This window comes from Scardinius erythrophthalmus (genome assembly GCF_964197995.2).
Source record: "Scardinius erythrophthalmus genome assembly, contig: HAP1_SCAFFOLD_49, whole genome shotgun sequence".
NCBI classification, from domain to species: Eukaryota; Metazoa; Chordata; class Actinopteri; order Cypriniformes; family Leuciscidae; genus Scardinius; species Scardinius erythrophthalmus.
Window position 1 is genome coordinate 203,112 of NW_028296541.1, and position 20,336 is coordinate 223,447.

Consider the following 20,336-nt stretch of genomic DNA (forward strand, 5'->3'; position numbering starts at 1 on the left):
TCATCATCTGTTGACGTAGTACAAGCAGAGTGTGGTGGTTGGTCGGTGTTGTATTTTTCCCGCCCCTCCTCCACTGTGATTGGACGGTTGGGTAAAAAGTGACAATGATGAGCGCTGCATTTTACCCAAAGTTTTATGGTAAAGTTTTTATGGCAAGTTTTCTCGGTAAAAAACAGAGCGCTCAGCGTGAAATAGACACTCAGCGCCTCGATACACTCCTGGAGTTTTAAAAACGTGGCGCTCCCATTGAAAACAATTGGAAAAATACACTAGTCGCAAGAAAAAGCTTTGGTGGACACACGGCTTTAATGCAAGCATGTGCTGGTATACACTGACTGATGTATCTATGAACAGTAGCGGTTTGAGCATGCCATTAACTCATAATAAATTTTTGTATGATTTAAAGAGAACAATAAAATTTTAGTTAAGCTAATCTGGAAAGAGAAGTCATTTAAGACAATATAATAAACATTTTATGTCATTAATAGTGTTGTCACGATACCAAAATTATTTTTTCGATACCGATACCAAGTCAAGTATTGCGATTTCGATACTTTTTCGATACTTTTCCTGAAAAGGGAGAAACTCTCAAATATCATCGCTGTGCTTTATTTTAAAACCGGGACAACAATCTAATCATATAACACACTAATAAATGAACATATGAACAGCAGATACATTAAACATTTAAACAAAATATGAAATATTTTATCAATTTAGCAGCATTATCTTATTTATCATAAGAAACATAAGAGCTTTATCTTGATTCTGAACTTTGAATAAAAATATGAACAGCGATTATATTAAACAATGTTTAATATTGGTAACATATGATAAGCCTGATATATTTGACATGTGGGGAGAGAGTTGTGGAAGGCCTATACTTCATGTTAAACATAAATATATAGCAGCAAAGACAACGTCGGCAGTGTTGACGGCAAAATAGGCTACAGAATAATTCGTTCTGTATTGAGAGGTGCAATATTTGAAAATCGATCATATTTTTTTAATTACATTTATTGTATTTATGTCAAAACTTTCAAACATCAAAATGTCATTCATTATTATGTATTCGTGTCAAAATTACATAGAAACATGAACATCTTTTCCTATTCTGTTTTGCCAGGAAACGCTTCCAACACGCGTGCGTGTCGCGTGAAAAATAGGCGTCGGTTCTGTTTCTAGCATGCTCGAGCTGCGCCCAGACGCGTGTGTCACGCAGGCAGTTAACATGGGAGCAGAAACAAAAACGGACACGACACGCAGCCTGGATTTGGATTCTGGATTACAAATCTGGAACGCGGTCATTCTTAGAAGTATCGATACTAATAAATTAAGGAATCGTGACGTTTTTAATTTCCGGTTTACTTTTGAGGTATCGGTGCACCGTGCAACAGAGCAAGGTAGGCAACGTACTTCCATATGTCACTCCTCGCGTCATATTTGTCTACGAGTCGTGGACCACTTGTGCTCGCACATGCAGTCATCTCGCTGTAGTGTTTTGTCACATGGCACTGACAGCGGCAGGTTCTTTGCTGCGTGCGTCAGGAAAAAAACACAGACGTCCATAGGGAGGGTTTTTTTTTTTAAGTATCGATACTGAAAAAATTAGGTATCGTGATGTTTTTAATTTCCGAGTATCGCGATACTTTTGAAGTATCGATACACCGTGCAACACTAGTCATTAAACACACAAACATTTTATGTCATTAAACACACAAACACAAGGCAACATGCTTTTAAGGTTACCTAATACCTACAGATGTACTTTAAAAAAAAAAAAAAAAAAATGCACAATTACTCAAACATCCACCCATCTTTCAGCCCTCACATACGAGTACCAGTCCAGCATTCTCAAAAAAAAACTATCCTTAATGATTATTATTATAGTTTTTTTTTAGACCAGTACTTACTTTAAGAACCTTCATTCACTTACTGGATTTAAAGCAAAATGTAATTGCATTTTAAGAGGTTTCTAGTAATCCAGCACAGCCAATATGAGAATCTGCATACCTACATGTCAGTGTAACTTTATTGGTTAAGAGTGATACCTTTGAAAGAAAAAAATAATGGATAATTTATTTCTCATATTGAATATTTCCAAATTGCAGTTCACATTCTATGCCAAGATTAGTAAAATACCTCTGATCTGCTGGGGGGAAAAAATGAGGAAATGTGCATTTGTTTTGTGTGATTTTCATCTTAACCTCAAAATGAATCACTACACACAAACACACCTTTTAAGCTAAATGAGGACAAGTTTAGACAGACATGTTAATTAAAGAAAAACTCCACTAAAAAAGCTCTGCTGGCCTAATGCTGACTGTAGCTGCATCCAATAAAACAGAACAGTACATTTAAAGGATTAATTCACCCGAAAGTGAAAATTCTGCCATTCATGTCATTCCAAACCTATAAGACTGCCGCCCATCTTCAAACACAAATGAAGATACTTTTATATTCTCTCATAATGTTTGTCCATCCATCGCAACCAAAACTTTAACTTATCAAGAAGTACAAAAAGTATCCTTATGAATCAACTAATTTAATTCAAGTCTTCTGAAGAGACAATCGTTAATATGATCAACAGATATGATTTAGGCTTTTATTAACATTTAAACATTAAAGAAAATAGATGCTCAACAGTGCTCGCTTGAAGCACGAAAACCAACAAGGCTTGTTCTTAAGTGTCACACAAGCACATTCAAGCTTCCATGAGAACAAATGAGGTTTGTTCTGGCGTATCAAATACAAATAATGAATGTGCTCAATGTATTTGATTTTTTTTTTTTTTTTTATGCGAATATAAGCCCAAAATATATCTGCAAGCAGCCATTATCGGGGCCAAGCGCAAAGACAACAAACCATGCCAACATGTCTGGGAGTGTCAGACCAACTGCAACAATGAGCAATTAAAGACATTAAAGGGACACTCCACCCATTTGCACTAAGCTTTGCATTGTTAGAAACCCAGTCATACTATTGAATGGTTGTGCAACACTCTCTCATTTTCCCCTGAGACGGGAGAAATCCGTTATTTACCTCTTACACTTCCTCCCACAATGAGGCAAAAATCGTCATTTTGCGTCATTGTCGGAGGAAGTGTAAGGGGGGGATTTCTGTTGAGACTACAAGCACTAGTTCCTCATCTTTCCCAGGGGGCGGGACCCGCTCACGCTACAGACCTATTACAGATCAGTGGGTGGGACTTTACTCTCTGAAACTGAAAGCAATATCCTCCATCTTGTTTGAAGCTAAGCTAACAGACACTGTGGAGACAGATGTACAGTTATGACAATAGCGGAGGAGAGTATGATATAGAGCATACTCTATATCAGAGTATGATATAGTAGTGCTGGGCGGTTTGACCAAAAATCAACATCACGATTTTTTTCTAAATTATACCGGTTTCACGGTTTTTACCGTTTTTTTTTTTTTTTCAAGCATGATGGGTGTTAACCACATTTTCTACTGAGTGAGAGAGGAAATACTGCAGTAGATTTACTTATAATGCCATATTTTATTGTCATGAGTGAATATTATAGAAAAAATCCACACTAATATTAATAATACAGGTTTGCAAGGCTGTTTACAAAGAGGTGCCAGCAGGACGCGCTTTAGGAGCGGCAGAAACAGTGGTTTCCCCGGTAACGGCTGTACACAAAGCAGCAACGCTCATAAACACTGCTTTATCAGGAAAGATAAAGAAAGATTCAATCGTAATAACAAAGAAACTTTTCTAAAGACCGTCAGTTCACTTCAGATACGTTAATACAGTATAAAAACACGCGCGCCGCGAGAAAAAAGACACTCTCACCCCCACACGTCTCGTGCCCATTCTAGTCAATGCTTGTGTTTCAGATCGAAGCTTCCGGCTCTCCGCGCCGCTTCGCTAAATATAGGCGCCTAGTCTATTTTGACGCACCGCGTGGAGGACGGAATAAAACCTTGTCGCAGCTGTAATGCGCCGCAGACGTGTGTTGTAAATGAGGGGTGAGACTGTGTCGCGCAGCGCCGCGTTCCGATTAAAGCGACATACACCGGTATTGCGGTATATTAAAAATTCATATCGTAACAAAAATAAACACCGGTATTCGGTATGAACCGGTAAACCGCCCAGCACTATGATATAGATCATATAGATCAATATGATATAGAAGAAGAGGATTTCGGAAGTCTGATGCTTGAATCAGGTGTTTGTGGCTACCTTTACAAGCCGCATTATAGCGAAGAGCAGCCGAGGCAGAAGACCTGCCTGCCGCGGACGAGGAGCCCGGACTGGCTCGAGTTAAGGCCCGTTCACACCAAGGACGATAACTATAAAGATAACGATAAAGATATAATTCTAAAAATCGTTCTCCATATTAAAGAATAACAGAGTTCACACCACAACTATAACGATAAAGATATGATAAACGATATCGTTGGGATCACTTTCAGAACGATTTTTTTCCAGCTGTCGAACGATAAAACACTGACAGCCAATCAGAATCCATTCTAATTTAAAGGTCTCGCGCATTTAAAATGGATCTGGATCATCCGGGCGCGCGCATGCTTAGAATAAAATGACCGTTATCGGTCGTTGGTGTGGACGCATATAGTTATCTTTATAGTTATCGTTCTTGGTGTGAATGGGCCTTTAGGGCGGACTGGTGGCGCCGGTGATCTCACTATGCAACTCATAGACTGTAAGATGCAACTACGAGCACAGAGATAGAGTCCGTCTGCGGCAAAGAATTTCAACGATGACAATTTCTCCTGGACGAAATCTCTGAATCAGACGAGGACACGGACATTTGTGTTGTCAACTATCCTAGTTTCGCACCGCATATGTTCTGACTGAACATCCAGGTACCATGCAATAATTCACCTTTTCGAAAGAAATACAAACGAGGAGTAATGCACTAATGAGTTTGCCAACTAACTAGACATTTTGTGTGAAATGAATTTCAAGCTCTGGTGGTAGCTAGCCTTGTAGACGGAAGAGTGATTTCTCTTATAGGCAGATATGCGCTGTTCTGGATTAGTGGGAGTGGCTTGCGGAGCTGTGCAATGTGGTGCATTGTGGGAGTTGTTGTCTTTCATACAAATGCGTCCTGAAGTTATTTTTTTGTCTTTCCTCGGTCACGAAGGCACCAAATTCAAAATTTATTTTACATTTCGACTACATATATGACCCACTTTCAATAAAAAACAATGTTCCTATGGGTGGAATGCCCCTTTAAGATGATTTTAGGCAAAATGGGTAAAAAAAAAAAAAAAAAAAAAAATCATATACAGTCACTAATAATATGATTTAATGGTTTGTTTTGACCAATAGCAGTTAGGAAATTCCTGTGGTGTAGGAAATACAAAGTGAAGTGACAATGACACATACAAAGTTTGGTGTCAATATGTCAAGGCATTGCAGAGATAAAGCCTGAATAGTCATTTTGGCATCATGCCTCAACTTTGCTGCTGCGGTACAAAATCCATAACATTTTGTCGGCACGGTCTGGAGATGATACGATTCGATTGGTGAAAATCGGACAGTCTAGGAGAAATTCGAAAAAGTAGGTTTTAAAAGAAAATAAAGATGGCGGACAGGAAGTTTGGCTGACTATGGCAAAATTGGTATCTAAGGCCCTGTCCCAAATGGCGCACTTCATGAGGACTTTCGGTCTCGTGGACTTAAATTGCGCGTGCTCGCTGAGTCTACGAGTCTGTAGGCCGTCCCATTCAGCATTTTAACGCTCTGAAGTGTGCTCAGCAGCGCCCCCTTTGTACCCTTGAAGTGGTCTTCCGCGAAGCCCGCATAGATGCAGGCTCCACACACTTTAACTACCCAGGAATCCTTGCGAAAGGCCAATCAGACAACAGATGGGAGGAGATTTCGCTCACGGACAATTGTTGACATGGCTGAATATATTACGGTTTTTATGACCTAGATGTACATTTTACCAGTTGTAACCTACAGTTTATACAAACATTATGGTCATTGAGCAGTGGTTGATGTCTCAAACATAATAATAGCACGTTGAATAATACGATCGCATTATGATTCATTAAATAAATAGAACCGAATGTCAGGGCTTTACTGAGTCATATATAAACATAGTATGAATATTGAAACCTGTAAATTCATCTGAAACTCATGCACATTTTCATTATATGTTAAAATTGTAATCTTAGTTCAAATGGAACATTATGTATTATTATGAACAACTGTATACATAATTTAAATAAGAATGATGTATCTATTGTCTAATGCCCAGGTGGCATGCATAGAACTGTAAAATTAGACTGTGTAGTTGACATGGAGAGAAGACGTCGGAGCGCAAAAATGTGATTTCTCCTGTCCAACAACAACCAGACCGTTATTTCCAGCGTGACGATCGAGTCTGTCCCAAAAATACCTCTCAATGCGCCCTCGTGGACTCGCGCCAAGGGCCCTATAGGTCTGCACTACATGACATCATCAAAGTGTGGACTCTGAGGAAGTCCACAAGTCCGGAGTGTGCCATTTGGGACAGGGCCTAAGTTTTCGGCATAACCCAAGAAATATATTAACATAACACTAAGTTGTCAACACTTTTTGATATCCAAAAAAAATTATTTTTTACGAAGTGTTGACAACTTAGTGTTAATTAATAATTGTTGCAAACTGTTACACTACATTACAACTGTTAGTCGTTACACTATATCCTTATGCATCGCTTTCTGCCAGGACTTTTACGGGCTTTTCCCAAATCACGAAAGTGACCTCGACGTCCGGGTTAGCGTTAGCATAAGCCATCGGGCAAGTGTTATTTAGATAAACTCCTGATGTACTTAACTTTCCAATGCCTCGTTTTATGAGTACAGAACCTATTTGTACTACTGTATAAGTTTGGTACCATACTGGGCATTATTAGTGGGGTAATTTACGAGATACAACCTTGGATCCATTAGTGCCTGCACTAAGCCAATCGGCTGATATCTCTAAATAAGCTCTAACTTTAATAATGTTCGACTAAGGGAAAAAAAGCTTCTAAGGGTGGTGTTTGGCTCGAGGTCATGGTGCAAAGGACCCTAGGTTGAAATTACTCCGAACCATCCCTTTAAGTCTGTTTTCGCAGGTGCTACGTAAAATTTGTTCGCGTGGTATTCAATAACGGTTTGACGAATCAACTTGAATTCCAGGACTTTTTGACGGCATGGTTTGAAGATGATCTGGTTAAATATACGTGAAATTCTGAGCAACCGTCTAGAACAGGGAAAATTCAAAATGGCGGGAAAATTTTCATTACGGAAAATTGCATCATAGGGTGCAATCGAATCATCTTGAGCCAAGGAATAAGTTATAATTTTGTTACTAGCCCAAATTTGCTATGGTGACAGTTCAGACTGTCCTCTATCAGTGTGCCAAATTTCATAACTTCCCGCAAACAGTTCTATGGACTGCCAGAGCTGAAGAAGGAATAATAATAATAATAATAATAATAATAATACCAACGATTACAATAGGTGCCTCCGCACCTTTAGTGCTTGGCCCCTAATTAAACCTCTCCATCACATGGACTACTTTGACACATCAAGAAGTACAAAAAGATATTGTAAAGTTTTGGTTGCATAGACTTTCAATGGATGGACAAAAATGATTAAAGAATATTAATAATACCTTCATCTGTGTTCCGAACATGAAAATAAGTCTTATGGGTTTGGAACGACATGAGGGTGAGTAAATTATGACATTTTAGGGGGGGGATGAACTATCCTTTAATTGAAATAATACAATTTAAGTGGTTGTACATTTGTAGTTGTTTTTAGAATTGAAATGTGTTTTGAAAGAAAAATCTAGGAATCTAGGGAAAATTGTCCCTGCATTATGTGGAAAATGCAAACAACAAAATTACATTTATTTAGCAAATTTTATAACTACAGACCTTGTACTACAAGGGTGTCAATAACTAATTGTATGCAAAATAATTCTTGCAATAATATTTGTATTTACATTCTTCTGATTGAGGCATAAAGTCAAATGAATTTTCAGGACTAAATTAATAGTTTCTAAGGATTTTAAAGCTTTCTTGTATTTTGTATCAAGGCTTTCTAGTTGCAATTTCATCTGGTTTCATGACATGGTCAAAATCAAAATGCATGCTCTATGGCAGAGTTTTTTTTATTTATGGAGATTCCCTTTCACACTGTGATGTAACAAAAAGCACCTCATGAAGTCACATGATAAAGCATAAAAAAAAAAAAAAAAAAAAAAAAAACAATAAGACAGTGACTTACTCCGGTTTGGCTCCCTGGACCAACAAGGCATTAATACACTTCATGTTACCGGCCCGTGCTGCTTTGTGAATGGGTGTTTCACCCACATAATCCTGAAACCATATGGTAAATGCAACATTTTGACAGGCTTTCACAACATTAATTGAACAGTTCTTCAAACTTACCATGCAACAGACAGGCTGACAACATTCTGTACATCAATTTATTTATCATTCAAATGCTTTAATGGCACAGCCATCAGCATGGTTGAAAACAATGTGGATCTAAAATGCTGTTTAAAGGTCCATGTCTGCACCTCTGGTAGATATCACTCTGAAGAAGAGAATCTAACAGAACACTTTTATAGAACACAGTCAGTGAGTCATAAGGAAGACTTTGAACTCAACACCCTAACACAACAGCTCCCCCTAAAGGCGGTAAACTGAAGCACAGACAATAATTTGCTCCTAAATAACCCAGATAATACCACAAAATGTAGGTCAAACCACACAATTACTGCAGAAACAGTAATACAACAGGGATTGCTCTCATTCACTTCCTCTTGAACCAACACAATACAGGATTGGACAGTTCCATCAGTCTCTGTGCATGTTTGTCTAGTAAAAACATATTTGCTGTAATTACACATTTACTGCACCGGTAATTTTGTTTAATAGTGACATCACTTAACATAAGTGATGTCACTATTAAACAAAATTACAGTAAATGCAAGTCAAGCAAAGGTAAGTTGAGCCTGATTTGGAATGCCCGATTGATCGGCTGCTTATTTAAATGGTCCAGTAATCACTTAAGTTGCATGATTCTGGATAAATTGAAAATCAATCACTTTCTGTTTAAAATAGAGATCACGATTCTGCATAGACAACTATACAAAATAATATAATTTACTAGAGGTTCTGATAAAATGTTAGTTGCTGCGTTTGAATGAATGATGATTCAATGACTCACTCAAAGACTTCACTTGATTCATTACTGGATGAATCAGAATTTTGGAACAAATCTCTTGAATGACTGATTGAATGACAAATGCAATACATCACTTGTCACCACTTACTGGTGTAACAATGTAAATTATACAATCTTTATTTGAAGAGTCAAGTTACTTTCAAAAGGTGGATTACTCTATTTTGATTGTTATCGTAACATTAGTGTTTATATCCTTATATCCAAGTACAAATGACAACTGAAATATTGTAACAGAAATAATTATACTGTGTGTGGTTAAAGATTTGTGAAGATGTTTTTATCATGACAACTGTTCTCTCTGGGTCAGGGGCAGTGCAAACGCAGGTTTGAATGTTTCGCTGTGATCATACTTGTCAAAGGTTCAGTATACATAGCCGAATCGTTGTCATTTAGTAATAGGATTGCATGGGTGTTTGAATCAAGATCTCAATCTTATAACAATTAATCGTGCAGCTGTAATCAATTTCTAATGTTAAACACCCGAGCCTATACTTTAAGACTTCAGCATCACTTTCATATCAGTTGCAACTACAACTGTGGAGAAATAAAAAAAAAACAATGAAAACAAAATCCAAAAGAGCATGGGGGAACAAAATGTGCAAGACAAAAACCCTAATCCAACAGTTAAGACAGGACACATTCTAAAAGGTTTGTCAAAGTATGTTGGTATTCTTAAACAACTCATGAGCAAATGGCCTTAACAGTTCCACCTGTTCAGTCTGCAGGTTTAATAATTAAATATAGAATGTTTAGATATTTAATATCAATTTAACATACATTTATTTAAAGAGAACTGTAAGGTCTCATTTATTAGCATTAGTTAAAGGGGTGGTTGATTATGATTTCACTTTTCTAACTTTCGTTAGTGTGTAATGTTGCTGTTTGAGCATAAACAACATCTGCAAAGTTACGACGCTCAAAGTTCAAAGCAAAGGGAGATATTTTCTTTTAAAGAAATTGCTTTTAAGGACTACAACAAACGGCTGGTAGGAACTACACGAGCTTCCTCCCGGGTTAGTGACATTACAAACCCTAAAATTTACATAAACTCCGCCCCTGGGAAAGCGATTTATAGATTATCATGACAGAATATGCTAATCAATGACTAGAAGATAACTACACATAAGCTACATAAATTCATCAGCTAACCCATTCAGAAATGTCCAGTTGCATTCTACATGGTGTCACTTCTTCTTGAGTCTCTCCATATTTGTCTGACTCCAGTTTGACTCCGGTTTAACATAAAAAGCTAAAGGTTTTTGAAATTTTCAGTGCATGTCTGTGTGAGGTAAAAGGACTTGAGCTCTTGAAGCTCCGCCCTCTGCCGGAAGCAGCAGCTCATTTGCATTTAAAGGGACAGACACAAAAACAGTACGTTTTTGCTCACCCTCAAAAATTTTGACATGCTATATAAAAATATCTGCTGGGTATTTTGAGCTAAAACTTCACATACACACTCTGGGGACATCAAAGACTTATTTTACATCTTGTGAAAAGAGCATTATACCACCCCTTTAATGCATTAACTAACAGTGAGCCATACATTTTTATATTTTGTTAAATGTAACTTAATTAAAAAGTTCATGTTCTGAATAGTTCAGTGCATTTAGTAATGTTAACAGATACAACTTTTGACCTTAATGTATAGGTGAATGTTGAGATTAACATTAAATAAGATTAATAAATGCTGTAGAATTATTGTTCATTGTTAGTTCATGTTAACAAATGTAGTCAACTAATGTTAACAAACGCAAACTTAAAGGTCCCATGACATGGATTATTTTATTATTTTATAATGTTTCCTGGGGTGCCCTTATAAGGTTAGTATGTTTTTTAAGATCAATTTTTTTAATAATTTAGAAATAAAAGGCATTTTTCCTAGCCTGATTTTAGCCTCTGATTTGAACACTCTGTTTGAAGGGGCGTGTCTGCTGTGAGACTTCAGTGTAAACGCCCACTGCTGTGATTGGCTGACATGCTTGCATATGAAATAGCTATCATTACATGTGGAACTCTCTCAAATACTTTTACAGCTATTATATGTTTTTACTATTACAGCTATCGAGATTAATGAATCTTGAGAAGTTTAAGTATTTAGATTATTAGACTATTCCCATCACATAAAAGGTTGCAGTGATGAGCATTGCGCAGATGACAGCCTGTTGATCGCGTGAATGAAGATCTTATCATTGCAACTAAGTTTCTGTACTCTCACTAATGATTTCACCGATGCAAACATGAGGTAAGTACAGTAAGAGCTTCGTTGAGCAGCATAACAGCGTCATTAATTTCATAACGAGTTTTGGCAAGTGTCCAGATAAACTCGCGCTGTGTGATTGACAGCTTGGGCAATTGGAAAGGGATTGTTCTTTGATCGCTTTCTGTATATATTTTAATCACAGTTTAAATAAGATTATTTTCATCCTACTAAGAGAAACGACGTGAAGTTGATCGTTTAGTCACTGGCTTGATTCAGGGGGTCTGGTCGACGACGACACACATGCATTATATTGCATTGCATAAAATTTGTGCTGGTCAACTAGTCTAAAATTAAGAAACCCATATAAAACTGTAAAAAAAAAAACGTCTCCGGTTACTATCGTAACCTCGGTTCCCTGAGAGGCGGGAACGAGACATTACGTCACTGACGTATATGGGAACTCCCTTCCTCCTCATTTTTACTGAAATCTTATAGGCTAACGCCAGCTGGAGACAGCTGGCCAATTGACGCGAAACATGCAAATGCTGACCGGACCGCGGGCAGTATAAATAGCATGGGCGCGACAATTACGTTAGAATCAAGACTGAACGCTAGCACAGCTGATCAAACGGCTAGCACGGCGGCTGACGTAATGTCTCGTTCCCGCCTCTCAGGGAACCGAGGTTACGATAGTAACCGGAGACGTTCCCTTTCAAGGCGGTCACTTCGACATTACGTCACTGACGTATATGGGAACTGTATAGAATCCCGCCGTGAGCGCAGTGAAGATAAGCCCTGACGGGGTCAAGCTACACTCCCACGAGAGACAACAGTTCTAAGCCAGCAGCGCCGCTAGGAGCACTCGAACTGATAGGTGAAACTAGACCAAGAAACGTCTGTTCCGACCTACCAAGTTGCATATCCAATGCAATGAAGCGAAGGCTGCACTGGAGGGCAGCACAACACCATAAGCACTCAAGCACAAGAGTTAACACAGTGTCAACGGAAATAGCGGTGACAGCTGCATAACCTTATAGCGCTACACAGAGTTAACAGTACATTGAAAACTACTGCGTAATGCGGAAACAGCTATGTATAGTCAATATAGTCATATATACATTATAGTCATAACACAGAGTTAGCAGCAATGGTAACTCTGCATAACGCAGACTACTGCACAGCTGGTGGTAACAGTTCATGAGTACATTAATAAAACTCACCAAACCCACGACGCTATAGGCAGTGCATAAAACTTGAACCCTGGCGAACGTGTTCTGAGAAGACAGCCAGCATACCTAAGTCCCGTAGGCATTAAACCACATTGAAAAGCGTTGAATTCAGTGAGAAGGTCTCAGTCCCTAGTACCATCCACCAAGCACACAAACAGCTGGTCAGACTGCTGCCTAGTGGTCCACGTACATCCGCAAAGCCCTTACAGGGCCAACAGCACTCTGAGCATCAGCATCATGTGAGGCTGACGGCTCAGCAGAAGGCGGGCAGGGATCAATCTGTGCTCTGAACGGTGTAAGCGACTTCGGAACGCAGCTTGGTATCGGACGGAGAGTAACGCTGTATCACTAGGTCCGAGACAATGCAACATCATTCACGTAGAATGAGCGTAGGTCTCCAAGTGCGTAGCTGGGGCGAGAGCAGGTGGAAAGGTCATTCTCAAGGAGATCTCTCAGCACTTATTAGTGTGAAGTGTCTAGCTCAACTAAGGACCTAGCAGCAGACACACAAGAAGGTTCCACAGCTTAGGGCTGGGGTGCCAATCGTCTGAGGGGGATAGTCATGGGGGAGCCCCACAACTCTCTCAGGTCCGTGAACCGGGGATGATAGGCCAGTAAGGGGGTCACGGGGAAACTGACACTCCCTTGTAGAACATAGCCGATGTTCTAAAGCCGATGTACAGAAGATCAAATTAACACATAACTGAATGTACACAAACACAGTCGTAGCCGTAGCTAGAACTGTGAGTATACTAGTTAGTACAGAATAGCCAGTTGCACTGAAGGAAACGGGGCAACATAACAGCGTAGCACATGTATGTAACAGCATCGGTCGCTGTAGCGACAACTATACGCAGTAGCTCAGTATAGGCACTGAAGGATACGGGGCAACACCGCAGCATGAACACATCCATGTGCAAATAAATGCAGCGCAGGTCGCCGTATCGACAGAGACTGTGAATATGCACAGTTCGACTGGGATAGCTAGTTGCACTAAGATACAGGGCAACATGACAGCATAACACAAGTGCGTAAGAATAGCGCATCCATGTATGTACATAACGCAGCGTAAGTCACCGTAGCTGAGATGCACAGTTAGATCAGGATGGCTAGCTGCACTGAAGGAAACAGGGCAGCATTACAGCATAACACATCCGTGCACATACATACATCCAGAAACTGTGAATATGCACGGTAGATTAGGATAGCTAGTTTTGCACTGAAGGAACAGGGCAACAAAATAGCAAAAACACGTCCTTGTACGTACATAAGTGCAGTGTAGTCGCCGTAGCGACAGAACTGTGAATATGCACAGTTAGATAGGACAGCTGGTTGTTGCACTGAAGGATAGAGGGCAACATAACAGCATAACACATCAGTGTGCACATTTAAAACATCTGTGTGTATAATGCAGCGCTAGTCGAAGCGACCGAAACTGCATGAATATGCGCAGTTCAAACACAATGGTCAGTTATGTTGAGGGCAACAAAACAGCACAACGCTTCAGTGTGTACACAGATGCAGCGCAAGTCGCCGTAGCGACGACTGTGACTATGCACAGTTAGATAGGATAGCTAGTTGCACTGAAGGATACAGGGCAACGTGATAGCATAGTTACATTGATGTGTACAAAGCACACCGTCAGAAGCATAGCGACATCGACTGTGAATACGTAGTTAATCAGAATAGCCGGTTGCACTGAGGATACAGGGCAATATATATAACGGCATAAATCATAGACACATATCAATGTACATAACACAGCGTCAGTGGCAGTGCACAACAACTGTGAATACACAATCAGAGTAGCCAGTTGCACTGAAGGAATAGGGCAATATATAGCGGCGTAATCGTAACACATATCAGTGCGTAGTGTGTACACAGCGTCAGTTGCATCACGCAACAACTGTGAATACATAGTAATCAGAATAGCCATTTGCACTGAAGGATACAGGGCAATAAATAACGGCAAAATCATAACACATATAGTGTGTAGTGTGTACGTAAACAGCGTCGGTTGCATCGGGCAACAACTGCGAATACGTACTGTGTAGTAATCAGAATAGCCATTGCACTGAAGGATACAGGGCAATATACAACGGCAAAATTCATAACACATAGTGTGTAGTGTGTACGTAAACACAGCGTCAGTTGCATCGCGCAACAACTGCGAATACGTAGTAGTCTGAATAGCCATTTGCACTGAAGGATACAGGGCAATATACAACGGCAAAATTCATAACACATATCAGTGTGTATAGTGTGTACGTAAACACAGCTTCAGTTGCATCGCGCAACAACTGTGAATACGTAGTAATCAGAATAGCCATTGCACTGAAGGATACAGGGCAATATACAACGGCAAAATCATAACACATATCAGTGTGTATAGTGTGTACGTAAACACAGCGTCAGTTGCATCGCGCAACAACTGTGAATACGCAGTAGTCAGAATAGCCATTGCACTGAAGGATACAGGGCAATATATATAACGGCATAAATCATAGACACATATCAATGTACATAACACAGCGTCAGTGGCAGTGCAATATACAACGGCAAAATTCATAACACATATCAGTGTGTATAGTGTGTACGTAAACACCGTCAGTTGCATCGCGCAACAACTGTGAATACGTAGTAATCAGAATAGCCATTGCACTGAAGGATACAGGGCAATATACAACGGCAAAATCATAACACATATCAGTGTGTATAGTGTGTACGTAAACACAGCGTCAGTTGCATCGCGCAACAACTGTGAATACGCAGTAGTCAGAATAGCCATTGCACTGAAGGATACAGGGCAATATACAACGGCAAAATCATAACACATATCAGTGTGTATAGTGTGTATGTAAACACAGCGTCAGTTGCATCGCGCAACAACTGTGAATACGTAGTAGTCAGAATAGCCATTGCACTGAAGGATACAGGGCAATATACAACGGCAAAATCATAACACATATCAGTGTGTATAGTGTGTACGTAAACACAGCGTCAGTTGCATCGCGCAACAACTGTGAATACGTACTGTGTAGTAATCAGAATAGCCATTTGCGCTGAAAAATACAGGGCAATATATAGTGGCATAAATCCTAACACATAACAGTGTGTAGTGTGTACGTAACACAGAGTCAGTTGCATCACACAACAACTGTGACTACGTAGTAATCAAATAGCCAGTTGCACTGAAGGATACAGGGCAATATCGTGGCATAAGCATAACACACACATATCAGTGTAAACACAGCGTCAGTTGCGTTGCACAACAACTGTGAACATGTTGTAATCAGAATAGCCATTTGCACTGAAGGATACAGGGCAATATATAACGGCACAAATAGCACATACCAGTGTGCGGTGAGTACATAAACACAGCGTCAGTGGCGTAGCGACAACAACTGTGAATACGTAGTTGAATGGCCAGTTGCACTGAAGGATACAGGGCACAAACGGCACAATCATAGCACATAACAGTGAGCAGTGTGTACATAAACACAGCGTCAGTGGCTTAGTGACAACAACTGTGAATACGTAGTTTAATCAGCATGGCCAGTTGCACTGAAGGATACAGGGCAGCCTGACAACATAAGCTGTAAGCACATCAAAATGTAAAGTTACGTAGGCCCAGCGTCAACAGCATAAGCGGTAACGACTGCGCAACCCCGTAGTCAAGACTGACTAGGGGTAAACAACACTCACCGGATTGCGGCTGTGCACTTTCCATTGTCAGAGCGGGGCGGCTAGAGACCTCTATGTTAGAGACTCATAACATCCGTACTTCCCTTTTTTTCTTATTAGACACGGAGCCATGGCCTTTGCCTCGTCTCTCTAGACGCGCGTCTTGCGCACGACTACCAAAGGACGCCGTGGAAAGACGGAGTCTTTCTTGAAGTAGCCTGGCTGAGATACCGGGCTAAAGTATCCTTATCAACAAAGCCTCTTGCGTCGAGTCCTTCTAGCGAGCCCGCGAAAAGGACCGGAGTGGCGGCGGGCAGCGTCAACTCGTCTTAGGGCGGGAGAGGGCCCACCAGCGGCCTGCTGGCGGCAGTGGGCCTCATCCCGCTGATGCCCGGGTTTACTTTTTCCCCTGAGGTTGCGCACTGTCCGGCACATGCCCGCCGTCGTGAGTGCGGCCTCGGTTGATCCTTGTTAGGGTAGAGCGAGTCGATAGGACCCGCACATATCTGGCATGTAAGTTAGCAGCCATCGGATGCGGGGAGGAAACATGGTGAGTAACCTCTATTGCAACTTCCACGATGACTTCAGATAAGACTTCTAGCGAGAAGAAAGAGATTCTGACGTAATTGTCGCGCCCATGCTATTTATACTGCCCGCGGTCCGGTCAGCATTTGCATGTTTCGCGTCAATTGGCCAGCTGTCTCCAGCTGGCGTTAGCCTATAAGATTTCAGTAAAAATGAGGAGGAAGGGAGTACCCATATACGTCAGTGACGTAATGTCGAAGTGACCGCCTTGAAAGGGAACATTGTACAATTAAGATAGGCTACTTAATGTATTATTCCAATATCAGAATATGACAATGATTAGACAGGAGTCCAATAATAGCTGACGAATCACTTATTCTAAAAAGAATATCAAGTATACCGGTAAGTTAAAGTTAGACGAATCCGACATATAATCGAGGGCTGTGTTAACATCATTTAACGAATTTTAAAAACAAGGATGGATAATACAAAATGCTTTCTGGCATTTTCACAGAAAAACAAAAAAAACAAAAACAAGCAAGAACAAAATTTAAACTTAGCCCGTCAAATTTCTCTCTTTGTGCGCGCGTCCGTGTTTGTGAGAGAGCTCGCGCAGCACTGATACAACGGTACTTTTTAATCCATAACTAACGCGCTAGTTTTCATACAAAATAAATATGTAACATAATTAGGTACTTTAGCTATTATTAACACAATAACGTAACACATGAAGGCTACGTTTCTTAGCACTGAGAATTAATTAATAAACGCCTTTTTCTCCAGACTCGCGCTTATCCGTAATCCACAAATCACATCACTTTCATAATCACTGACTAAACCATAGCGATTTCAAGTTTATTAAGATTTATTGTTCAGCATTTCTTGAGCATTTTATTATTTGCATGGCTGAATGATGTCTTCCTCTTTTCTGAGTGACCATGAAGAACGGAGTATTTTAAGATAATACATGCAATCCGTGTGATCATCGAATCCATAGGATTAGGTTAACTCAGTACAATATTTCAACTTTCCACATCGAGCCCAGGCCGTTTACCTTCAGGAGTCAGATGTACCGTGACTACTGTACTGTCCTCGCTTGTGAAATCAGTCAGACTACGGGCCGCGGGAGTGGAAGGCGGATCGAGCGGGATTCTTTACTGGTGTCGATTTTCAGTCTCTTTTTAATGATAGGCCTTACGCATCTGTCAATCATCCCCGCATGCTATTTGGGGAATGAATCCAGCGCTATGATTGGTCGAACTCTTCTTCTTTTGCTGTAGCTTGATTTGAGGACAGCGCGTGCAGAGAGGCGTCACCAGGTTTTTGCGTAGTTTAGAGTGACAAATCGTAGCAGCGTACTTTGAAGTCAAAATGCGTATCCGCTACGCAAAATGCGTACAGGTTGGCAGGTCTGGGTAAATAAATGCGTCTTCAGTTCCAGCTGAGCCTGAGCGTTTGGCGTCGTGCGTTCATGTGTTTTGGGGGCGTGGCTTTGGAAGGAGCTCAGAAGGGAGGGGGTGGAGTGAATGGAAATAATGAGCTGTGTTTACAACAGTCGCGAGAGGTCTACAGACACTCGATTTTTATACTCTCTTTTTCAGAGTTAAGTACTTACATTTTAATTATGTATTGGTATATAAAGACAGTTTAAACAAAATTGGAATTTTTTTTTGTAGAAAAATCCTACCTACCCTGCCTTTAAGGGGTGAGTAACCTCTAATGCCCTTTAGGCTAATTCACAGACTACAGTGCTCAACCCTTGGGGAAAGACGTCACCATTCAAAGATCTGTCTATCACAGAGAGGATCATCCCTAGCAATAGGATCAGTTCGGCAGAGATTTGTGCACCAGGACACCGGAGTGGATGGAGAAATTAAGGAAGTGGAAGCAGGGATGTCCTGTCTGCCTCGCTGCCTGCTGTGAGTGTGTTTGTTTGATTCGGTGCGATAAGCTCCGTCTTAGCCATATATTTCTTTGTTTTTAACCATAATTTTACTACCATTTCTAGTTGTTTATACTACTACATTTTACCCAACATCTCAGATTAACCTGACATCGCTAGCTTTTGTTATTAGTACTACTAGCACAAAACGCTAGTAATTCGCTAGCCTGTTAACGCGCCACCCGTGCGCTCAGCTATTTTATTTATTTATTTTTCTCTCGCGCGTCCGCGCCTTTGAGTTCATAAAAAGCTCAGGTGAGTAAGAATCACTCAACAAACACGGTGAGTAATGTCTTGTCCTGTTATTGTCACTTGCACTTCATGTCACATGTTTAGTATAGGCTTCTCTGTCGACAATATAGGATTTATATGTGATAAATGTAAGGAGACAGTTAGGTTGACAGAGAAGATTTCAGAATTAGAAACACGCATCCAAACTTTAATTGAGGATAGTAAGAGTGCTAGTGCTTTAGATGTTTTGGATGCGCATAGAATAGTGCACACTTTACATGAGTCGGTTCTGGCTGAAGTAGAGCCTGTGCAGCCGGGCAAATGGGTGACAGTGAGGGATCGCTCTAGTCGTGGATCTAAAAACCACTCTTCCGTTCCGATTACCATAAAAAATCGATTTGCCCCGCTCAGTGAAACACCCACTGAGAATGATTGTGCCCTAGTTATTGGCGATTCTATTACACGGAACGTGAAAATAGAGACACCAACCACCATAGTCACATGTTTGCCGGGAGCCAGAGCGCCTGACATCAAAGCAAATTTAAAAGTGCTGGCTAATGCTAATCGTAAATTCTCTAAGATCATTATTCATGTCGGCACTAATGATGTTCGACTCCGCCAGTCGGAGATCACCAAAATTAATATTAAAGAGGTGTGTGAACTTGCAAGTACGATGTCAAGGACTGTAATTTGCTCTGGCCCCCTTCCTGTTCGCAGGAGTGATGAGATAGTTAGTAGATTGTGTTCGCTTAACGGTTGGCTGTCTAAGTGGTGTCCGCTTAATAATATAGAATTCATAGACAATTGGAAAAGTTTTTGGGGCAAACCTGACCTGTTGAAAAGAGATGGTATTCATCCCTCCTGGGATGGTGCTGCTCTTCTCTCTAGTAATATGGCTCATAGTCTTAGAGCTCAAACATGACAATCTGGGGCTCAGGTCAGGAAGCAGACAGACTGGCTAAACCGACTGTCTGCTAGCGGCCTCTCGTCACCAAGGTCAGATAAATCCCATCACATAGAGCCTCTTTCACCTAGCTATCATCATATAGAGACTGTGTCTGTTCCCCGAATTTGGAAATCCAAAAAACGTTTAAACCCAACTAAGGTTAAAAATTTAATTGATGTTCAACAAATAAAAAACAGCTATAATACAGATGAGCAAATGCTAAAGCTTGGGTTGCTGAATATTCGATCGCTTACTTCAAAAGCACTCATTGTTAATGATATGATTTCAGATAATAACCTAGATGTGCTGTGTTTGACAGAAACCTGGCTAAAACCAAACGATTACATTACTTTAAAT

At 40.4% G+C, this 20,336-nt stretch overlaps 1 protein-coding gene across 1 annotated transcript in view; it reads right to left on the minus strand.

Annotated features, from left to right (window-relative positions):
- The window catches only part of ankrd10a (ankyrin repeat domain 10a), a 41,273-nt gene that overhangs the window by 13,939 nt on the left and 6,998 nt on the right, over positions 1-20,336 (minus strand). Inside the window, exon 3 of the mRNA XM_081394600.1 lies at positions 8,257-8,348. Coding sequence (XP_081250726.1) covers positions 8,257-8,348 — 92 coding nt within the window. The remainder of the gene's footprint in view (positions 1-8,256; positions 8,349-20,336) is intronic.